The sequence below is a fragment of the Heterodontus francisci genome, chromosome 2 (assembly GCF_036365525.1).
Source record: "Heterodontus francisci isolate sHetFra1 chromosome 2, sHetFra1.hap1, whole genome shotgun sequence".
In the NCBI taxonomy this organism is placed as follows: domain Eukaryota; kingdom Metazoa; phylum Chordata; class Chondrichthyes; order Heterodontiformes; family Heterodontidae; genus Heterodontus; species Heterodontus francisci.
This window is the reverse complement of record NC_090372.1, coordinates 211,832,046-211,856,126: the sequence shown is the minus strand read 5'-3', so window position 1 is coordinate 211,856,126 and position 24,081 is coordinate 211,832,046. Positions and strand designations below refer to the sequence as shown.

The 24,081-nt window shown below is 48.2% G+C and overlaps 1 protein-coding gene across 6 annotated transcripts in view; it reads left to right on the top strand.

Moving 5' to 3' along the window:
• The window catches only part of dlec1 (DLEC1 cilia and flagella associated protein), a 191,513-nt gene that overhangs the window by 121,027 nt on the left and 46,405 nt on the right, over positions 1–24,081 (top strand). For all 6 annotated transcript variants that reach the window (XR_010969485.1, XR_010969484.1, XR_010969483.1 and 3 more), the window contains exons 27-30: positions 7,822–8,001; positions 11,189–11,265; positions 14,756–14,907; positions 23,066–23,181. Coding sequence is in view for 3 of the 6 variants with exons in the window: in XM_068015718.1 (XP_067871819.1) it covers positions 7,822–8,001; positions 11,189–11,265; positions 14,756–14,907; positions 23,066–23,181 (525 nt within the window). In the remaining 3 variants the exon portion in view is untranslated. The remainder of the gene's footprint in view (positions 1–7,821; positions 8,002–11,188; positions 11,266–14,755; positions 14,908–23,065; positions 23,182–24,081) is intronic.

Below are 24,081 nucleotides of genomic sequence, written 5' to 3'. Positions count from 1 at the left end.
AAATGGGAAATTAATATCCAATTAAGGGCCTCATTTTTAAAAATTCTTTCATGGGGTGTGGGCATTGCTGGCTAGGTCAGCATTTATTGCCCATACCTAATTGACTTTGAGAAAGTGCTGGTGAGCTGCCTTCTTGAACTGCTGCAGTTCCTGAGATGTAGGTACACCCATAGGGTGTTAGGAAGGGAGTATTTCGACCCAGCGACAGTGAAGGAATGGCGTTATAATTCCAAGTCAGGATGGTGTGTGAATTGGAGGGGAACTTGCAGATGGTGGTGTTCCTATGCATATTCTGCCCTTGTCCTTCTAGTTGGTAGAGGTCGCAGGTTTGGAAGGTGCTGTTGAAGGAGCTTTGGTGAGTTGCTGCATGCATCTTGTAGATGGTACGCACCACTGCCCCTAGGCATTGGTGGTGGAGGTATTGAATGATGGATTGGGTGCCAATCAAGCGGGCTGCTTTGTCCTGGATAGATTCGAGCTTCTTGAATGTTGTTGGAGCTGCACCCATCCAGGCAAGTGGAGAGTATTCCATCACACTCCTGACTTGTGCCTTGTAAATGGTGGACAGGTTTTGGGGAAACAGGAGGTGAGTTACTCACTGCAGAATTCTGAGCCTCTGACCTGCTCTTGTAGCCACAGTATTTATGTGGCCAGTCCAGTTCAGTTTCTGGTCAATGGTGACCCACCCCAGGATGTTGATAGTGGGGGATTCAGTGATGGTAATTCTATTGAACATCAAGGGGAAATGGTTAGATTATGTCTTGTTGGAGATGGTCATTGCCTGGCACCTGTGTGGCAGGAATGTTACTTGCCACTTATCAGTCCAAGTCTGGATGTTGTCCGGGTCTTGCTGCATCTGGACTCAGACTGCTTCAGTATTTGAGGAGTCACGAATGGTGCTGAACATTGTGCAAACATCCCCACTTCTGACCTAATGATGGAGGGAAGGTCATTGATGAAGCATCTGAAGATGGTTGGTCCTAGGACACTACCCTGAGGAACTCCTGCAGTAATGTCCTGGTACTGAGATGATTGGCCTCCAATTACCACAACAATCTACCTTTGTGCTAGGTATGACTTCAACCAGTGGAGAGTTTTCTCCCTGATTCCCATTGACTCCAGTTTTGCTAGGGTTCCTTGATGCTTTACACAGTCAAGTGCTGCCTTGATTTCAAGGGCAGTCACTCTCATATCACCTGTAGAGTTCAGCTGTTTTGTGCATGTTTGGACCAAGACTGTAATGAGGTCGGAAGCTGAGTGGTTTTGGCAGAACCCAAACTGAGTGTCAATGAGCAGGTTGTTGCTGAGCAAGTGCCACTTGATAGCACTGTCGACGAACCCTTCCATCACTTTGCTGATGATCGAAAGTAGACTGATTGGGCGGTAATTGGCTAGGTTGGATTTGTCCTGCTTTTTATGGACCAGGACATACCTGGGCAATTTTCCACATTGCCAGGTAAATACCAGTGTTGTACCTGTACTGGAACTACTTGTCTACGGGCACGGCTAGTTCTGGAGCACACGTCTTCAGTACTATTTCCTGAATGTTGTCAGGGCCCACAGCCTTTGCAATATCCAGTGCCTTCAGCCGTATCTTGATATCATGTGGAGTGAATTGGATTGGCTGAAGACTGTCATCTCTGATGTTGGGGACCTCAGGAGGAGGCCAAGATGGATCATCCACTTGGCACTTCTGGTTGAAGATGGATGCAAATGCTTCAGCCTTGTCTTTTTCACTGATGTGCTGGGCTCTCCCATCATTGAGGATGGGGATATTTGTGGAACCACCTCCTCCTGTTAGTTGTTTAATTGTCCATCACCATTCATGACCGGATGCGGCAGGACTGCAGAGCTTAGATCTGATCCATTGGCTGTGGGATCGCTTAGTCCTGTCTGTCGCATGCTGCTTCTGCTGTTTGGTGCTATGTTGTAGCAATTAGCCATGCAGCCTGCGGCCCTGCGACCGCACAGGAAGCATGGCACAAAAAACCGTGCGGGCTGCTTGCCGGCCCCTGAGGGTGGAGGTGAGTGGGTGAGGGGTCCCTCGTTAAAAGTCACAGTGCATGAATGAGGGACCCAGCATCGGGTAGGGGGTGACCTCTGAGAGCTACACCCCTGCCCTTGCTACCAACTTCCCCCCCCCCCACCACACCACTGCCCCCACCACACTCGCAACCACCACCCCGCGAGACGCCTCCACTTTGACCTACCTGTGGCTTGGGTCCAGCCCTGCTCCTGGGCCTCAGGTGGGTGCGCTACCCGCAGCAGCCACAGCCTCTGTGGTGGCACTGCTCAGTGAAAGCTGCCTAGGTTCAGCGAGCCCCCAATGAAAGAGGCGATGCAGAGCTCTCAGCGCCGCGTTTTCCAGACGTCGAGATCCCGATCGCCCAGATAAAATGCCAGCCTTTGTGTCCTCCTCACGTCTTGCTTTCCTATTATCTTTGTATCGTCTGCAAGTTTGGCTACAATGCACACTTGGTCCCTTCATCCAAGTCATGAATTTAGATTGTAAATAGTTGAGGCCCAGCACTGATCCCTATGGCACTCCGCTATTGGAGCTTGCCAACCTGAAAATGACACATTTATCCCTACTCTCTGTTTCCTATTAGTTAGCTAATCCTCTATTCATGCTAATATTTTACCCCCAAAGAACTCTAATAAATTTGTTAAACACAATTTTCCTTTCATAAAACCATGCTGACTTTGCCTGATTGCATTATGATTTTCTAAATGTCCTGCTACTACTTCCTTAATAATGGATTTGGCATTTTCCCAATGACAGATGCTAGGCTAACTGGCCTATAGTTTCCTGCTTTCTGTCTCCCTCCTTTCTTGAATAGAGGTATTGTATTTGCGATTTTCAAATGCGCTGGGACCTTTCCAGAATCTAGGGAATTTTGGAAGATTACAACCAATGCCTCCAACCATCTCTGAAGTCACTTCTTTTAAGACCCCAGGATGCAGGCCATCAGGTCCGGGGAACTTGACAGCCTTTAGTCCAATTAGTTTTCCCAGTACTTTTTCTTTAGTGACAGTGATTGTTTTAAGTCCCTCCCTCCCTTTTGCCTGTTGATTTTATGCTGTTCTTGGGATGCTTTTTGTGTCTTCTACTGTGAAGGTGGATACAAAATACTCGTTCAAAGTCTCTGCCATTACCTTGTTTCCCATTATTAATTCTCCAGTCTCACCCTCTAAGGGACCAATGTTCACTTTAGCTACTCTTTTCCTTTTTATATATTTGTAGAAGCTTTTACTGTCTGTTTTTATATTGCTTGTTTACACTCATACTCTAATTTCTCCCTTTTTTCAGTCATCCTCTGCTGGTTTCTAAAATTTTCCCAATCTTCTGGCCTGCCACTAATCTTTGCAGCATTGTATGCCTTTTCTTTCAATTTGATACCATCCTTAACTTCCTTAGTTAGCTATGGATGGTGCATCCTTCTCATAGAGTATTTCTCAATGGAATATATCCTTGAGAGTTATGAAATATCTCCTTAGATGTCTGCCACTGCTTCTCTACTGTCTTACCTTTTAACTTCCCACAGTACTTTAGCCAACTCTGTCTTCATACCCTCGTAATTGCCTTTATTTAAGTTAAGAAACTAGTTTCAGATCCAAACATTTCACTCAAACTGAATGTGAAATTCTATAATGTTATGATCACTCTTTCCTAGACAATCCTTTACTATGAGGTCATTCGTTAATCCCGTCTCATTACACATTACCAGATCTAAAATAGCCTGTTGCCAGGTTGGTTCCAGAACATATTGTTCTAAGAAATTGTCCCTAATGCACTCTGTGAACTCATTCCCCAGGCTACCTTTACCAATTTGATTAGTCCAATCTATATGAAGATTAAAATCACCCATGATTATTGAAGTACCTTTCCTACAAGAACAAAGAACAGTACAGCACAGGAACAGGCCATTCGGCCCTCCAAGCCTGCGCTGATCATGATGCTTGCCTAAACTAAAACCTTCTGCACTTCCGGGGACCGTATCCCTCTATTCCCATCCTATTCTTGTATTTGTCAAGATGCCTCTTAAACATTGCTATCGTACCTGCTTCCACCACCTCCCCCGGCAGCAAGTTCCAGGCACACACCACCCTCTGTGTAAAGAACTTGCCTCGCACATCCCCTCTAAACTTTGCCCCTCTCACCTTAAACCTAGTAACTGACTCTGGCACCCTGGGAAAAAGCTTCTGACTATCCACTCTGTCCATGCCGCTCATAACTTTGTAAACCTCTATCATGTCGCCCCTCCACCTCTGTCGTTGCAGTGAAAACAATCCGAGTTTATCCAACCTCTCCTCATAGCTAATGCCCTCCAGACCAGGCAACATCCTGGTAAACCTCTTCTGTACCCTCTCCAAAGCCTCCACGTCCTTCTGGTAGTGTGGCGACCAGAATTGCACGCAATATTCTAAGTGTGGCCGAACTAAAGTTCTGTACAACAGCAGCATGACTTGCCAATTGTTATACTCTATGCCCTGACCGATGAAGGCAAGCATGCCATATGCCTTCTTGACTACCTTATCCACCTGCATTGCCACTTTCAGTGACCTGTGGACCTGTACGCCCAGATCTCTCTGCCTGTCAATACTCCTAAGGGTTCTGCCATTTACTGTATACTTCCCACCTGTATTAGACCTTCCAAAATGCATTACCTCACATTTGTCCGGATTAAACTCCATCTGCCATTTCTCCGCCCAAGTCTCCAACCGATCTATATCCTGCTGTATCCTCTGACGATCCTTATCACTATCCGCAACTCCTCCAACCTTTGTGTCGTCCACAAACTTACTAATCAGACCAGCTACATTTTCCTCCAAATCATTTATATATACTAAAAAGAGCAAAGGTCCCAGCACTGATCCCTGCGGAACACCACTAGTCACATCCCTCCATTCAGAAAAGCACCCTTCCACTGCTACCCTCTGTCTTCTATGACAGAGCCAGTTCTGTATCCATCCTGCCAGCTCACCTCTGATCCCATGTGACTTCACCTTTTGTATCAGTCTGCCATGAGGGACCTTGTCAAAGGCTTTACTGAAGTCCATATAGATAACATCCACTGCCCTTCCTTCATCAATCATCTTCGTCACCTCCCCTTCACAAAACCATGCTGCCTCTCGCTAATAACAAGCTCCCATTATTTCTTGATTTATGTTCTGTCCTACAATGTAGCTACTTTTAGGGAGCCTATAAACTAGAGGCCTGCTACCCGACCCGAACCAGATGGGACGACGACATATGTCGGGTTGGGTTCGGGTCAGGTCGGGCCTCTCTTCAGGGTCCAGCTTTCAGGCTCGGGTCGGGCAGGACACACGCAGTAAGTGCTCTGCTGGTAAGTATTAAAAATAAAAAACTTACCTGAGCTGGGAGTCCGGAACGAAACTGAGTCTGCTCTGTGAGCGAGTGACGTCATTATGATGTCATCACGCATGCGCTGCAGCTTCTTGCAGGTTCGGTATCAGGAAGGTAAGTAAACGGATGGTCGGGGCGGGTCGAGTCGGGGCGGGTTCAGGTCGGGGCAAAATCGGACGGACCCAGGCCGGGTCGGGCTCGGGTCCGCTGTGGTTCGGTCGGGTTTGAGTCGGGTTCTTTTTTCCCGACCTGAGCAGGCCTCTACTATAAACTACTCCCACTAGTAACTTATTTCCTTTGCTATTTATCTCCACCTAAACTGATCCCACATCTTGATCTTCTGAGCTAAGGTCATTTCTCACTACTGATCTCATCCTTTATTAACAGAGCTACCCCACCTCCCCTTCCTTTCTTCATGTCCTTCTGAAATGTCAAGTACCCTTGAATATTCAGTTCTCAGCCTTGGTCACTTTGGAACTACATCTCTGTAATGGCTATCTTATCATACCCTTTTATTTTTATTTGTGCTATCAATTCATCCATCTTTTAACGAATGCTGCATGCATTGAGATAAAGTGCCTTTAATTCTGTCTTTTTACAATTTTTTCCTACTCTTACCTTGTTTGCTGGTGCACTCTTGTGTTTGTATGCTCTGTCGCTTCCTGTCACACTCTGGTTGTCATTACTCGTTTCACTTCTCTGCATTATTGTCTTGTCCTTTCTCGTTAACTTTCTAATTTTTAGTTTCCACTATTTAGTTTAGAGCCTGCTTTACAGCCCCAGTTATATGATTCACCAGGATACTGGTTCCGGCGCGTTTCAGGTGAAGGCTGTTCCAACGGTACAGCTCCCTCTTTCCCCAGTACTGGTGCCAGTGCCCCATGAATTGAAACCCATTTCTCCCACACAAATCTTTGAGCCACGCATTCAACTCACTGATCTTATTTACCCTATACCAATTTGCTTGTGGCTCAGGTAGTAATCCAGAAATTATCTTTGTGGTTCTGCTTTTTAGCTAAGCCCCTAGTTGCTCGTGCCCCTCAGTCCTACCTATGTTATTGGTACCCACGTGGACCACGACAGCTGGATTCTTCCCTTCCCAATGCAAGTTCCTCTCCAGCCTCAAGGAGATGTCCTTAACCCTGGCACCGGGCAGGCAACACAGCCTTCAGGACTCATACTCTCAGCTGCATGAACAGTATCTATCCCCCTAACTATACTGCCCCATACTGCCACTAGATTCCTTTTTACAGCCCCCACTTGAATGGCCTCCTGTACCATGGTGCTGTGGTCAGTTTGCTCATCCTCCCTGCAGTCACTGCTCTCATCTACACAAGCTGCAAAAACCTCAAACCTGTTGGATAAGTGCAAGGGCTGAGGATCCTCCATAGCTACCTTCTGGATTCCCATACCTGTCTCACTCGTAGTCACATCCTCCTGTCCCTGAGAACAGACAAAATCTGAAGTAACTAGCCTAAGGGGTGTGACTGCCTCCTGGAACAAAGTGTCCATGTAACTTTACCCTCCCTGATACATCGTAGTGTCCAAATCATGGACTCTGAGCCAAAGTTCCTCGAGCTGCAGACACTTACTGCTGATGTGGTCGCAGAGGATCACACTGTGTCCACCAGTTCCCAAATGCTACAGCTGCACATCACCTGGCCTGCCATCTCTATTGTGCTTTATTTAACTAATTAAGTTTCGAGTTTAGAAATATCATTGATAATTCATAGTTATATTAAGCCATTTAACTAGTTACGCTACAAATTTAATACAATATTTATATCCCCTCAGTATCAGTTTAAACTACTGCCCCAGTTTAGAAAGGAAAACAAACCTTAAAGCTCACCAGCCGATCACCTAGCTGCTCACCTCATTAATGCCTCTGGTCTTTAGCTCTCAGCTCTCACTGTTTCTGGCTCCCTCTCTTGGATCACTGCTTGTTCTGCAAAACAGAACAGCACCTCCTCCCTCACTGCACCTAATTCCCACACTTACCAAATTCCCAAGTTAAGCACTCTGTCGTACAGCACTCAGTCGAACAGAACTTTGTGCTACTTACTTTTACTGATTTAGTTTTAGAACTAAGTTTGTTTTTAATGCCCCCTTGGGCTGTTTGCAGCAGTGCCCTGGAGATTAACCTTTAATTCCTCGAGACTCCAGGACAATGCTGGAGGGTTGATAACTGCCACACTGCCCGGTAACAAATGGTTCATTAAAACATCGACAAAGAAATTTCATACGAATTGCCTAGTGCGTAAAATTTTGCACAGTCTGATCTTAACCTCTGTTCAGTTCTGATGAAAGGTCACAGACCTGAAACACTAACTCTGCTTCTCTCTCCACAGATGCTGAGTATTTCCAGCATTTTCTTTTTATTTCGGATTTCCAGCATCTGCGGTATTCGGCTTTTGTTTTACTGATCTTAACCTCACTGTGTCTTCTTTTCACAGTGACATGCTGCTTCTGGATTTCAGGGACATGATGGTGCACAGCACAGTGAAGAGACAGCTGCTGATCACCAACAACACTGCCATTCCAGCAACATTCAACCTGGAAGTGGAGTACTTCAGCAGCTGCCCTCCAATGCCCCCTTCAGTCAGCAGGCTGACGGTCAATCAATCGAGCAGTCAGTAAGTAGCGCAGTCACAGATCCAGGGTCTAAGTTGCTCTTATTTCCTGTGCTGCTCATCCAGAATTAGACACATCTAATTAATGATATAGAATTACACAGAAATCACAACACAGATGCAGGCCACTTGGCCCAACCAATCTGTGCTGGTATTTATCTTCCATACAAGCTGCAGTATTAACATGGTTTCTGCTTCAATCACTAAACTCCACAGCCCTCTGTGTAAAAAGAAAAAAGTTTTCTCTGCTGTCTGTCCTAAATCTCTCACATTTAATCTCATATAATCTATATAACCCTTTGAGATCTCAGTGCTCCTGGCCTCTTGCGTATGTCTGATTTTCATCACTCCAACACTGTAACACACCTAAAGTTAATGAATTTTCTGTTTTTGAATTAGTTGCTTCTAGAACTCTTATCCAGGATTGATATCAACTATTAGCTCCCTTTCCAAGTTCACCTCAATTTTGAGATCTCCCTTCTGCTTCTTTGGCCCCATTTCCACTATGCTCCCAAACGCCAAACTTCCCTTCCTGGCTCCCATACTAGCTGATATTGTAAATGGCTCCATTTTTTTAGGGACTGACCCTCCCTTCTTCAAAACCACTGTCACAAACCTTCGCCTCATCCTCAACTCCTCTGTCCTTGCAAGCTAAGAGCCATCACTATCCGCCCTTTCCTCTCCAGCTTCTTGAACATGTTGTCATCTCCCAGATCCACATCCACCTATCCCCCAACTCCCCATTTAAATCTTTCAAATCAAGTTCCCAGCTCTCCCACAGTATTGAAATAGTCCTGAACAAAATCACAAACGACATTCTCTGTGGCTGTGATCACAGTGTATTGTCCTTATCCTTCTTGACCTCCCTGCAGCCTTGGACACAGACAACCAGATCATCCACCTCCAATGCCTCTCCTTTGTCGTCCAACTCAGAGATATGCGAGGGAACTGCCTTAGCTGTCTTACCTGTCCAAATGTAGCTATAGCATTCCTTGCAATGGCTTCTGTTCCTGTCCTTATGACATGACCTCAGGAATGCTGCAAAGATCAAACTGTGCCCCCTCCGCTTCCTCATCTAAGCACTGTCTTTTGATGGCATTATCTGCAGATATGGGCTCAGCTTTAGCCCAGCTCTTGCTTGATTCCTCTGCTGCCTGTATGTTGTCATAACGCTTGTTCAACATCTAATCTTGGATAAGCTGGATATTACTCCAGCTAAACATTAGGCAGACTGAGCCCCCATTACAAACTTTATATCCTTACCACTGGTTCTATCCCCTTCCATAGTCAGTCACAGACTGCACTTTGCAACTACAGCATTGTATTCAACTCTGTAAAATCCCCATTTCCACCTCTACCTCAGCCCAACCACTGTGAAATCCTCATTTATGCCTTTGTCATCTGCGGATGCAGCTATCCACTGGTTTCTTGGCTGACTTCACATTTTGCCCTCCTCTGTAAATTTGAGCTTATCCAAAACTCTGGTCAGCATTCTGTGTCGCACTTGCTCATTACCTTTGTCCTTACTGACCTATATTTTTGTCCTCCAAAATAACATTTTTTGATAGTCTCACCGCTTCCTATCTCTGTAACATCCTCCAGTTCTACAATCCCACTACCCCACCCACCCCCGACTCCCTCACGAAACCCTTCCTTTCTGTGACTTCAGCCTATTGTGTATCTGCCCTGTATTTCCTCCACCATTGGCGCCTTCTGTAATTCCCTCCCAAAGCCCATCCGTCTCTCCATTTATGTCTGCTCCTTTAAGACCTTCTTCAACACCTACCTTGCTGGCCGAGGTTTTAGTTGCTCTTCCTTTTTTGGCCTGATGTCCACTGCTTTTTCCTTCATGCTTCTGTGACTCACCTTAGGCCATTTTCCTATATTATAAATGTCTGCTGTTATAGAACCATAGAAAAATTACGGCACAGAAGGAGGCCAATCAGCCCATCGTGTCTGCGCCAGCCTAAAAATACTAGTCGCCCAATCTAATCCCATCTTCCAGCACCTGGTCTGTAGCCAGTTTGTGTTGGTGTTGGAACTTAAGGATTGAAATGCAACCCACTACTACCTCAGGCTCCAACGATAACTACAACTTGCATTTATATACTACCTTTAATGGAGTAAAATGTCCCCTGGTGCTTCACAAGAGCGTTATCAAACCAAATTTGATGCCGAACCACATAAGGAGCTATTAGGACAGGTGACCAAAATATAGGGGATAGAAGGTTATCGGGGGTAGGTGGGAATGTGGAGTAATCAGTTCAGCCATGACCTCATTGAATGGTGGAGCAGGCTCGAAGGGCCAAGTGGTCTACTCCTGCTCCTAATTCGTATGTTTTTATCCCATATGCCATATAGTCATTAGCATGGATTTTCCCAAAATCCAGGTAGTCCCACCACCGGGGCTGAAAGTGGGTCCCGAACCCACACGGGCAACAGCGAGTCTCCAGGCAGAATTTTACCGGTGGCGGCCAATTAAGGGGCTGCTGTTGAGACCGCCATCCACCTCTGAGAGCTGCCAGCTGAATCAGAGGGCCAGCAGCTCGGCAACCTTGGCAGCACTACTGATAGAGGAAGCTGCTGCTGAGGCTGCAGGGAGAAGAAGAGGGTGCCTCATGTTGAGGTGCCCTTGAGGCCAGGTAAGTTTTTTTTTCTTTAATGTGCTGGGGCCAGAAGGGCCGTCCCCAGCGATTGGAGGGGTAAGCCGTTGCCGCCGGGTGCTCCCTCCTTGGGCTTGGCCATAAAGGAAGGTCCCCCCTGCGCCCCACCATGCCCCATCCCCAAACCTGTAAGAGGCTACCTCAGTATACCTGATGGTCTCCCCTGTGGTGGGGGCCTGTCCTGACAGCGGTAAAATGCCAGCAAGGGGCTGGAATTGGCTGTTAATTGGCCAGTTAATTGAAATAATTGGCCGTACACCTCCAGTCAATGGGCGGCAGCACTGCTGCCATTCCTGCTGTTGACAATATCCCATGACAGCAGGAAGCTCCCCTCCCGACGCCGCCTGTTACCATTTTTCATGGTCTGCCATCTCCCACCCATTGTAAAATTCTACCCAGAGAGTCATTACAGCACAGAAGGAGGCTATTTGCCCCATTGGCCCATTAATACTTCTATAATTCCCAATAATTGTTATTCTCTATTGCATGTTGGAAGGATAACTCTGTATTCTGTTCTCGTATTAAAGCCCTAGAGCACCTCTTCTTAAGAGAACAGTGAGTCTTACAGAAGGTCCAAGCAAGTCACAGAACCAACTACAGCGTGGTAAGAACACAAGGCTTTATATCCTCACTGCAAGTGTGACAATTAAACAGAATTGGGAGCTTCCTTGTATCTCAGGATAAAACCAGTCTCTGAATATACTATAGTCTGTAAACAGAAAAACAAAGAAGTACCTCTTGCTTTATCAGAATGAAATTATTTTGAAATGCAGTGACTGTTATGCAGCCAGATTTGGCAGCCATTCTGGAACTAATTGCTATCTCTGTCAGAGAGCCAGTGCAGGCACAATGGGCTGAATGCCCTCCTTCTGTGCTGCAAGATTCGATACAGTTCTGCGCAAACAGCAGTAACCAGTTGATCTGTTCTTGGTGGTGTTGCTTGAGGGAGGAAATTAGCCAGAACACCAGGGGATCTGCTTGTTCTTTAAATAGTACTATGGAATCTTTAACATACACCTGAACAGGCAGACAGGACCTTAGAGACATTGAGTTATGGAGTCATTTACGGCACAGAAGGAGGCCGTTCAGCCTATCGAGTCCATGCTGGCTCTCCACAGAGCTATACAGTCAGCCCCACACCCTGGCTCGTAGCCCTGAAAGTCTATTTCTCTCAGGTGCCCATCTAACTTCCTCTTGAAGTCAGTGATTGTCTCCAATTCCTGTGAAGCACACACTTCAACAAAACAATATTCCCTCAGTTTTGTGCTGGAGTGGCAGCCAAATTTATATGTTCAAGTCCTTTGTGTGGGACTTAACTCTACAACCTCCTTACCCAGAACTGAGAGCAGTACCATCTGAGCTAAGCTGACGCAGTGACTACCTTGAGCATATAATCTAGGCTGGCATTGAGGAAATGCTGCACAGTCAGAGGTGCCATCTTTTGGACGAGACTTGAGACCAAGGACCTGACTGCCCTCTCAGGTGGATGTAAAAAGATCCTGCATACTATTTTGAAGATAAGCTTGTTAATGCTCCATATTCTCTGTTTCTCTCAGATGTAACATGTCATTGCCACACAAAGTATTTATATTCTAAAATAGATTCACCATCTGTGATCCTCACTTTGGCAACAAAACTGCAGGTTCTAATTAAAGCTTCTGTGAAGGTAAAACTCTATGGGCTGAATTTTCTGCCACGTGTGAGGACCCTGACATCAGGATAATGAGAGACTCCCAAGGCCAGAAATGTCATCAGGGCGCCTGCTGGTGCAACCTTCCGAGAGGCGACCTCCTAATTGGCTGCCTCCTCTTTAGCCGTCCTATTAAGGACAGCAGGCGGGGATCCCGAGTTGGTAAGCCCGATTAGAGAGCCAGCAGCACAGGCCAGCTGGCAGCCCCACCAGGACAGGTGAACACCGCTGAGGCAGAGAGGCACTTGTGAAGGCACCTAAACATGGAGGTGCTCTCAGACACCTTCGACAAATTTGGGAATGAAGAGGCCCTTTGTTGGAAGGGCCATTGGTGTGGAGCGGGGGGCCCCTCCACAGGATCAGTTTTAGCTGCAGCTTTGGTCTTTTATCCTGGTGGCTCCGTCACTGGGACATGGAAGGAGCTGCTAGGCTCCACACTCAGCAGGGGGCTGCCCTGATTGCAGGAAACTGCCGTCAGCTTGAAAAAATGGTGCCTAAGCAGGGCCTTAATTGTCCTAGTCGGCTGCCCATCTCTGTGGAACAGGCTGCCGACTTTGTTCCTATCCCACACCTGGGAAATTCCCTCAGAGGTGGGAAGGTGTCAGAAAGCCCTCCTGAGACGGCTTCTTCCTATTTTCCCAGCACCACCCTCCCCCACCCCATCTCCATACCCACTTCCACGGTGCTGGGAATTTTTTTTATTCATTCACGGGATGTGGGCATCGCTGGCCAGGCCAGCATTTATTGCCCATCCCTAATTTCCCTTGAGAAGGTGGTGGTGAGCTGCCTTCTTGAACCGCTGCAGTCCATGTTGGGTAGGGACACCAACAGTGCTGTTAGGAAGGGAGTTCCAGGATTTTGACCCAGTGACAGTGAAGGAACGGCGAAATAGTTCCAAGTCAGGATGGTGTGTAGCTTGGAGGGGAACTTGCAGGTGGTGGTGTTCCCATGCATCTGCTGCCCTTGGGCTTCTAGATGGTAGAGGTCGCGGGTTTGGAAGGTGCTGTCGAAAGAGCCTTGGTGCGTTGCTGCAGTGCATCTTGTAGATGGTACACACTGCTGCCACTGTGCATCGGTGGTGGAGGGAGTGAATGTTTGTGGATGGGGTGCCAATCAAACGGGCTGCTTTATCCTGGATGATGTCGAGCTTCTTGAGTGTTGTTGGAGCTGCACCATCCAGGCAAGTGGAGAGTATTCCATCACACTCTGACTTGTGCCTTGTAGATGGTGGACAGGCTTTGGGGAGTCAAGGGGTGAGTGACTCGCCGCAGGATTCCTAGCCTCTGACCTGCTTTTTTAGACACGGTATTTATATGGCTACTCCAGTTCAGTTTCTGGTCAATGGTAACCCCCCCCAGGATGTTGATACTGGGCGATTCAGCAATCATAATGCCATTGAATGTCATGGGGAGGTGGTTGATTCTCTCTTATTGGAGGTGGTCATTGCCTGGCACTTGTGTGGTGCAAATGTTACTTACCAATTATCAGCCCAAGCCTGGATATTGTCCAGGTCTTGCTGCATTTCTACATGGACTGCTTCAGTATCTGAGGAGTCACGAATGGTGCTGAACATTGTGCAATCATCAGCAAACATCCCCACTTCTGACCTTATGATTGAGGGAAGGTCATTGATGAAGCAGTTGAAGATGGTTGGGCCTAGGACACCACCCTGAGGAACTCCTGCAGTGATGTCCTGGGACTGAGATGAATGACCTCCAACAACCACAACCATCTTCCTTTGCGCTAGGTATGACTCCAACTGGTGGAGAGTTTTCCCCCCTGATGCCCATTGGCTCCAGTTTTGCTAGGGCTCCTTGATGCCTTACTCGGTCAAATGCTGCCTTGATGTCACTCTCACCTCATCTCTCGAGTTCAGCTCTTTTGTTCATGTTGGAACCAAGACTGTAATGAGGTCAGGAGCTGAGTGGCCCTGGTGGAATTCAGCACTATGATGCTGCACCCACTCAAGGCATGTGATACTTGACCTGCTGTCCAGGTGTCAGCCGTGGCTCAGAGGGTAGTGCTCTTGCCTCTGGGTCTCAAGGGCATGGGTTCAAATGCCACTCGATAGTCTTGAGCACAAAAATCTAGGCTGACACTTCACTGCAGTACTGATGGAGTGCTGTACAGTTGGCATTGCCAATTTTCGGGTGAGACTCTAAATTCTGCTCTTCTTCAAAGAAGTACAGTGGAATCTTTTACATCCACTTGAGAGGATACACACGGCCTTGGTTTAAAGTCTCACTTTTGACAGTGCAACGCATCCTCCGTGCTGTACGGGGAGTGTCAGCTTCGATGATGTAGTCAAGCCTGGGATGGATCTGTCATGGAAACATTTGCTGCACACTATTTTCCAGATCTTTTAACTTTTTGTTTTCTTCCTCTCCCCTCCCCACCCCAACAGAGCTTACGGATGCACTGCTCTGTCACAGGAAGGGCGCAGCGTTTGTTGTCCAGCCAATGACGGGAAACCTGGGGCCATTCCAGCAGCAGGCAATTGAAGTCACAGCTTTCGCCAATATGTGGGGAGACTACAACGATTATCTCATTTGCAGAGTTTGTGTTTCTTTTCTTCTTTGTTCTTTAGATAGAATTTACAGAAACAGTCCATTTGGCCCAAAGTGTCAATGCCGGTGTTTGTGCTCCACGTGAGCCTTCTCTCATCCCATCAGCAAACCCTTCTATTACTTTCTTCCTCGTGCACCTATCTAACTTCCCCTTAAAATGCATCAGTACTATTTGTCTCAATCACTCCTTGTGGTAGCATATTCCACATTCCACCTACTCTCTTGGTAAAGCAGTTTTTCTCCAGAATTCCTTATTGGATTTATCAGTGACTATCTTATATTTATGCCCTTTGTTTTGGACTCCCACCTTCTTCTCTATCCTATTAAACCCTATCACTCCTCACCCTTCACTTTTTAGAGCAAAAGAGCCCCAGCATGTTCAAACTTTCCTGGTAGGGTCATTTGTCAGCCATGTTTTTAAGGGACCAATAGTGATGTATGTGAGAGGACACAAGGTGTGGAGAATGGAAATATTACATTCATCCAGTTGAGATGGGGTTATATTTTAAGGATAGAGTATGACCCTTACCCTCTGGGTCAGTGCAAGATGATTATCCCAGTCCAGTGCTTCACTTGTGGCAAGGTTGTGGGCAACAAGTGGGAGGCTTACCTGGGGCTGCTGCAGGCGGAGTACACTGAAGGGTTAACACTGGACTTGGTGCCGCCGGACCTTCAGGATCAGCGTCACCAGCGGCTGGAGCTGCTACGGAGTTGTGTCGGAGCTGGAGCCGCAGTGCCCGGACTGGGGCAACGATGAGCGCATGGCTTTCCTGTTCTCGGATGGGGGACGGTCCACATGTGGATGGCTCCACATGCACGCAATTACACCTCCCCGCACCCACTTCCCCCACCCCCTCCCCCACTCGCACCCCCTTCCCTTCCCACCCCCGCACCCCATTCCCCCCACCCCTGCACCCCTTCCCCCCCACCCCCTCCCCTCCCTCACACCCCCTTCCCCCCCAACCACACCACCTTCCCCCAACTTCCTCGCACCTCCTTCCCCCCCCACCCCCTCTCACCCCCACCCCCTCCGCCCTCGCACCCCCTCCCACCTCGCACCCCCTCCCCCCTTCCCTCTCCCTCCATGAAATCGCACAGTTTACTTTTTAGGGACCCTGCTCAGGGATACAAGCTAACAACCCCACTTCCTTGTAGGTGTCTCGGGAGAGACTAAGGCTAAGGGAGTAAACACTAACAGAAAATCCGGAGCAGAACCCTTAAGGCGGTCATGTGTCATCTTTGGCATGTTTCCGGCAGTTCCTGCAGCCATACCGGTGCCAAACATCGTGCTCTGCACTCCTTTGGACCCCACTAGGAAGGCCGAGAGGGGGGTTTTGACGCTTGGGTAACTCACAACCTCCATACATTCTGCACAGGCATGCGCCTTGGACAGATCACTCCATAGTCACCTCACAGCGACCAAAACAACATGGAAGGCAGCAGTTATGGGTTTTAAGTCCAGCTCAATTGACGTAGAGATTGGGCGCCACGGGTTGCCTTTATTGGTGGGAGAGGTCATCGCATCTCACTGGACAGCAACCGCCTGCCTCAAACCAGGCAGCCCCCGGTCAGAAAGGTTCTGTCCCACCACAGTCCACCTGCTTCAATGGGTGCTTGGAGCTCAGGGTCATCGCCTAACAAGTGGACTGTAGTGCTGCACCAAACAGCATGACAAAAAAAGGAAAGAAGGTACCAGCCCTTTGTTTTGCAAGCTGGAAAGTCAGAACTATGTGTCCTGGCTCATTGGAAGATCTTACACAAATCGACGACACTCGGAAGACTGCCATCATTAACAACGAGCTCAGTAGACTCAATGTAGACATTGCAGCACTTCAGGAGACACGCCTCCTTGCGAGCAGATCACTAAGAGAGCAAGACTGCACTTTCTACTGGCAGGGTAGGGATCCAGAAGAACCAAGACAGCATGGAGTGGGCTTCACCATCAGAAACTCTTTGTTCAGCATGATAGAGCCATCTACAAATGTCTCCGAACGTATACTATCCATCTAACTGCTCACCACTTCTGGTCCAGTACACCTACTCAGCATCTATGCTCCAAAACTCTGCTCCCCACCTAAAGTTAACCAGTTCTACGAGGAACTCCATAATATCATTAGCAGCATTCCTAATACCGAGCATTTGTTCCTGCTAGGGGACTTTAACGCCAGGGTTGGGGCTGACCATGACTCATGGACCTCCTGCCTTGGGTGCTATGACATTGGAAGGATGAATGAGAATGGACAGAGACTGCTGGAGTTGTGTACCTATCACAGCCTCTGCATCACCAACTCGCTCTTTCGAACTAAACCCTGTCACCAGGTTTCATGGAGACACCCAAGATCACGTAGTTGGCACCATCTGGACCTCATCATCACAAGTCGAGCCTCCATAAATAGTGTTCAAATCACACGCGGCTTCCAAAGTGCAGACTGCGACACCGACCACTCCCTGGCGTGCAGCAAAGTTAGACTCAAACCAAAGAAACTACATCACTCCAAGCAGAAGGTCCACCCGCGCATCAACAATAACAAAATTTCTTACCCATAGCTGTCACAAAAGTTTCTTAATTCCCTTGGAAAATGCCCTTCAAAACACTCCTGCAGGGGATGCAGAGACCAAGTGGGCCCACATCAGAGACGCCATCTATGACTCAACAATGGCCACCTTTGACAAACGTGAGAAGCAGAATGCAGACTGGTTTCAATCTCACTCTGAAGAGATGGAACCAGTCAGAGCCGCGAAGCGCACTGCACTGCTGAACTACAAGAAAGCCCCCAGCAAGTGAACATCCTTAGCATTTAAAGCTGCCAGAAGCATCGCGCAAAGAACAGCCAGGCGCTGTGCAAATGACTGGCAACACCTATGCAGTCGTATTCAGCTGGCCTCAGACACTGGAAACATCAGAGGAATGTATGATGGCATTAAGAGAGCTTTTGGGCCAACCATCAAGAAGATCGCCCCCCTCAAGTCTAAATCAGGGGAAACGATCACTGACCAAAGCAAGCCAATGGACTGCTGGGTGGAGCACTACCTCGAACTGTACTCCAGGGAAAATGATGTCACTGATACCGCCCTCAATGCAGCCCAGTCTCTGCCAGTCGTGGATGAGCTGGACGAACAGCCAACAAAATCGGCACTCAGTAATGCCATCGATTCTCTAGCCAGTGGAAAAGCCCCTGGAAAGGACGGTATTACCCCTGAAATAATCAAGAGTGCCAAGCCTGCTATACTTTCAGCATTCCATGAACTGCTTTGCCTGTGCTGGGATAAGGGAGCAGTACATAGGACATGCGCAATCCTTTATAAGAACAAGGGCGACTGCAACAACTACCATGGAATCTCCCTGCTCAGCATAGTGGGGAAAGCCTTTGCTCGAGTTGTTTTAAACAGACTCCAGAAGCTGGCTGAGCATGTCTACCCTGAGGCACAGTGTGGCTTTCGAGCAGAGAGATCCACCATTGACATGCTGTTCTCCCTTCGCCAGCTACAGGAGAAATGCCGTGAACATCAGATGCCCCTCTACGTTGCCTTCATAGATCTCACCTAAGCCTTTGACCTTGTCAGCAGACGTGGTCTCTTCAGACTACTAGCAAAGATCGGATGTCCACCAAAGCTACTAAGTATCATCACCTCATTCCATGACAATATGAATGGTACAATTCAGCATAGCGGTGCCTCATCAGACCCCTTTCCTATCCTGAGTGGCGTGAAACAGGGCTGTGTTCTCGCACCTACACTGTTTGGTTTCTTCTTCTCACTGCTGTTCTCACATGCGTTCAAGTCTTCAGAAGAAGGAATTTTCCTCCACACAAGATCAGATGGCAGATTGTTCAACCTTGCCCGTCTTAGAGCGAAGACCAAAGTACGGAAAGTCCTCATCAGGGAACTTCTCTTTGCTGACCATGCTGCATTAACATCCCACACAGAAGAGTGTCTGCAGACACTCATCGATAGGATTGTGGCTGCCTGCACCAAATTTGGCTTAACCATCAGCCTTAAGAAAACGAACATCATGGGACAGGACGTCAGAAATGCTCCATCCATAAATATCGGCGACCACACTCTGGAAGTGGTTCAAGAGTTCACCTACCTAGGCTCAACTATCACCAGTAACCTGTCTCTCGTTGCAGAAATCAACAAGCGCAAGGGAAAGGCGTCCGCAGCTATGTCCAGACTGGCCAAGAGGGTGTGGGAAAATGGCGCACTGACACGGAACACAAAAGTCCGAGTGTTTCAAGCCAGTGTCCTCAGTACCTTGCTCGACGGCAGCGAGGCCTGGACAACGTATGTCAGCCAAGAGTGATGTCTCAGCGCATTCCATCTTCGCTGCCTCTGGAGAATCCTTGGCATAAGGTGGCAGGACCGTATCTCCAACGCAGAAGTCTTCGAGGCGGCCAACATCCCCAGCATATACGCCCTACTGAGCCAGCGGCGCTTGAGATGGCTTGGCCATGTGAGCCGCATGAAAGATGGCAGGATCCCCAAAGACACATTGTACAGCGAGCTCATCATTGGTATCAGACCCACCGGCCATCCATGTCTCCGCTTTAAAGACGGCTGCAAATGCAACATGAAGTCCTGCGGCATTGTCGTGGGGGTCAGTTGTCAGTGATTACCAGAGCTGGCGGACAGCTATAAAAGTGGGGCTCAAGAGAGGCGAGTCAAAGAGACTTAGTAGTTGGCAGGAAAAGAGACAGAAGTGTAAGGAGAAAGCCAACTGTGTAACAGCCCCGACAACCAATTTTATCTGCAGCGCCTGTGGAAGTGTCTGTCACTGTAGAATTGGCCTTTATAGCCACTCCAGGCGCTTCTCTACAAACCACTGACCACCTCTAGGCGCTTACCCATTGTCTCTCGAGTCAAGGAGGCCAAAGAAAGTGATGTAAGTGATAGCATAAAGTGGAGGTGCTGTACAGCTCCAAGTGCTGACTTCTTCTTTCTTTTGGGCCTCCTTATCTCGAGAGACAATGGATACGCGCCTGGAGGTGGTCAGTGGTTTGTGAAGCAGCGCCTGGAGTGGCTATAAAGGCCAATTCTGGAGTGACAGGCTCTTCCACAGGTGCTGCAGAGAAATTTGTTTGTTGGGGCTGTTGCACAGTTGGCTCTCCCCTTGCGCCTCTGTCTTTTTTCCTGCCAACTACTAAGTCTCTTCGACTCGCCACAATTTAGCCCTGTCTTTATGGCTGCCCGCCAGCTCTGGCGAATGCTGGCAACTGACTCCCACGACTTGTGATCAATGTCACACGATTTCATGTCGCGTTTGCAGACGTCTTTATAACGGAGACATGGACGGCCGGTGGGTCTGATACCAGTGGCGAGCTCGCTGTACAATGTGTCTTTGGGGATCCTGCCATCTTCCATGCGGCTCACATGGCCAAGCCATCTCAAGCGCCGCTGACTCAGTAGTGTGTATAAGCTGGGGGTGTTGGCCGCTTCAAGGACTTCTGTGTTGGAGATATAGTCCTGCCACCTGATGCCAAGTATTCTCCGAAGGCAGCGAAGATGGAATGAATTGAGACGTCGCTCTTGGCTGGCATACGTTGTCCAGGCCTCGCTGCCGTAGAGCAAGGTACTGAGGACACAGGCCTGATACACTCGGACTTTTGTGTTCCGTGTCAGTGCGCCATTTTCCCACACTCTCTTGGCCAGTCTGGACATAGCAGTGGAAGCCTTACCCATGCGCTTGTTGATTTCTGCATCTAGAGACAGGTTACTGGTGATAGTTGAGCCTAGGTAGGTGAACTCTTGAACCACTTCCAGAGCGTGGTCGCCAATATTGATGGATGGAGCATTTCTGACATCCTGCCCCATGATGTTCGTTTTCTTGAGGCTGATGGTTAGGCCAAATTCATTGCAGGCAGACGCAAACCTGTCGATGAGACTCTGCAGGCATTCTTCAGTGTGAGATGTTAAAGCAGCATCGTCAGCAAAGAGGAGTTCTCTGATGAGGACTTTCCGTACTTTGGACTTCGCTCTTAGACGGGCAAGGTTGAACAACCTGCCCCCTGATCTTGTGTGGAGGAAAATTCCTTCTTCAGAGGATTTGAACGCATGTGAAAGCAGCAGGGAGAAGAAAATCCCAAAAAGTGTGGGTGCGAGAACACAGCCCTGTTTCACACCACTCAGGATAGGAAAGGGCTCTGATGAGGAGCCACCATGTTGAATTGTGCCTTTCATATTGTCATGGAATGAGGTGATGATACTTAGTAGCTTTGGTGGACATCCGATCTTTTCTAGTAGTCTGAAGAGACCACGTCTGCTGACGAGGTCAAAGGCTTTGGTGAGATCAATGAAAGCAATGTAGAGGGGCATCTGTTGTTCACGGCATTTCTCCTGTATCTGACGAAGGGAGAACAGCATGTCAATAGTCGATCTCTCTGCACGAAAGCCACACTGTGCCTCAGGGTAGACGCGCTCGGCCAGCTTCTGGAGCCTGTTCAGAGCGACTCGAGCAAAGACTTTCCCCACTATGCTGAGCAGGGAGATTCCACGGTAGTTGTTGCAGTCACCGCGGTCACCTTTGTTTTTATAGAGGGTGATGATATTGGCATCGCGCATGTCCTGGGGTACTGCTCCCTCGTCCCAGCACAGGCATAACAGTTCATGTAGTGCTGAGAGTATAGCAGGCTTGGCACTCTTGATTATTTCAGGGGTAATGCTGTCCTTCCCAGGGGCTTTTCCGCTGACTATATCTTTAATATCCCTTGCAGCCTCTAGTGTATGGGAGGGTAACCAATCAGAGGATGTCATTCTAACAATTATTATCATCCATTTCAAAGAAAGGGATCTGTTAAAGAGTCTGTAGTCTTCTACCCTTCCAATTTCTCTCTCTTTCTCTCTTGAAGGTCCAGGCTGAGGTGCAAGTCCACTAGCACTGACACAGATCCCAAAACAGTGTATATCAGAGGCTATTTGACAGTATGGAGAAGCTGGAAATGTTCCCTTGTGCACCCTTTCCAGCAGCATCCCCAGATTGCAATTAGGGGCAAAAGAAACTGACTTCCCTAGCCCAGGGTGCTGAGGACAGTTCTCGCATGACCTGCCACCAATTGGCTCAGTTAACTAACTCAGATTAGTAATCAATCAGCTCTGTAGTAGGAAGTGTGGAGGGAAAATCTGAGTCTACCAGTTTAAGTCTTCTTCTTTGGCCTCCTTATCTCGAGAGACAATGGATAAGCGCCTGGAGGTGGTCAGCGGTTTGTGAAGCAGTGCCTGGAGTGGCTATAAAGGCCAATTCTAGAGTGACAGGCTCTTCCACAGGTGCTGCAGAGAAATTTATTTGTCGGGGCTGTTATACAGTTGGCTCTCCCCTTGCGCCTCTGTCTTTTTTCCTGCCAACTACTAAGTCTCTTCGACTCGCCACACTTTAGCCCCGTCTTTATGGCTGCCCGCCAGCTCTGGCGAACTCTGGCAACTGACTCCCACGACTTGTGATCAATGTCACAGGATTTCATGTCGCGTTTGCAGACGTCTTTAAAGCGGAGACATGGATGGCCGATGGGTCTGATACCAGTGGCGAGCTCGCTGTACAATGTGTCTTTGGGGATCCTGCCATCTTCCATGCGGCTCACATGGCCAAGCCATCTCAAGCGCCGCTGACTCAGTAGTGTGTATAAGCTGGGGATGTTGGCCGCCTCGAGGACTTCTGTGTTGGAGATACGGTCCTGCCACCTGATGCCAAGTATTCTCCGGAGGCAGCGCAGATGGAATGAATTGAGACCAGCTTAAGTATATTTATATTATTAATTAATATTTCAGTTATTTTAGTTGTTTAGTTTAGAGATACAGCACTGAAACAGGCCCTTCAGCCAACCGAGTCTGTGCCGACCATCAACCACCCATTTATACTAATGCTACACTAATCCCATATTCCTACCACATCCCCACCTGTCCCTATTGCTAATGGCCAATTTACCTATCAACCTGCAAGTCTTTGGCATGTGGGAGGAAACCGGAGCACCCGGAGGAAACCCACGCAAACACAGGGAGAACTTGCAAACTCCACACAGGCAGTTCCCAGAATTGAACCCGGGTCACTGGAGCTGTGAGGCTGCGAGACTTTGGAGGTGCACTGTGAACTTGCTGTATATTTTGTATTTATATACAGTATGCGTGTAATAGACCATTGCTATCCATTGTTCTGTTAGGTCGGAGAGCTCGAGCCTTCCTATGTCTCCATGCAATTGTCTGTTAAAGGCGTACCACTCTATTTCAAGGTTTTAGGACCTCAGAAGGACAACCAAATGCAAGGCCCTGTAGTCAGGTAAAAGGATTCTTGAATGTATTATTTTGATACGTCCCTTTCATTGCAGCAGCTTTTTCGGGAGGAGCGAGTGAGCAGCTGGGAAGGTCAGTTTGAAAGTAAATTTAATTTCCTTTTGTTTTTCGGCGGAGGCCAGGGGGCTGCTGGGTAAGTAAAACACTATATATTTGGGCGGTTTCTGAACCTGAGACACCACACTTGTCGTGTCTCCCACCCGCCCTCCTCCTCTAACCAAAAAAAAAAGGACTCGGTGGGGTGTTTATAAGGTAAGGCTTTTTCGATTTCTCTGGTTTTATTGTGATTGGTAAAAACTTTTCGTTCCTTTTTCATTTAACTAAGTTAAGCTTAAGATTAAAAATGGCAGGAGATCTCAGACCCGTGTCATGCTCCTCTTGCTCAATGTGGGAGCTCAGGGACATGGCTGATGTCCCTGACTCCTTCACGTGCAGGAAGTGTGTCCAACTGCAGCTCTTGTTAGACCGCATGACGGCTCTGGAGCTGCGGATGGACTCACTTTGGAGCATGCGCGATGCTGAGGAGGTCGTGGATAGCACGTTTAGTGAATTGGTCACACCGCAGATTAGGATTGCTGATGGAGAAAGGGAATGGGTGACCAAAAGGCAGAGAAAGAGCAGGAAGGCAGCGCAGGAGTCCCCTGCGGTCATCTCCCTCCAAAACAAGTATACCGTTTTGGATACTGTTGGGGGAGATGGCTCACCAGGGGAAGGCAGCAGTAGCCAGGTCCATGGCACCGTGGCTGGCTCTGCTGTTCAGAAGGGCGGGAAAAAGAGTGGAAGGGCTATAGTCGTAGGGGATTCGATTGTAAGGGGAGTAGATAGGCGGTTCTGTGGTCGAAAACGAGGCTCCCGAATGGTATGTTGCCTCCCAGGTGCACGGGTC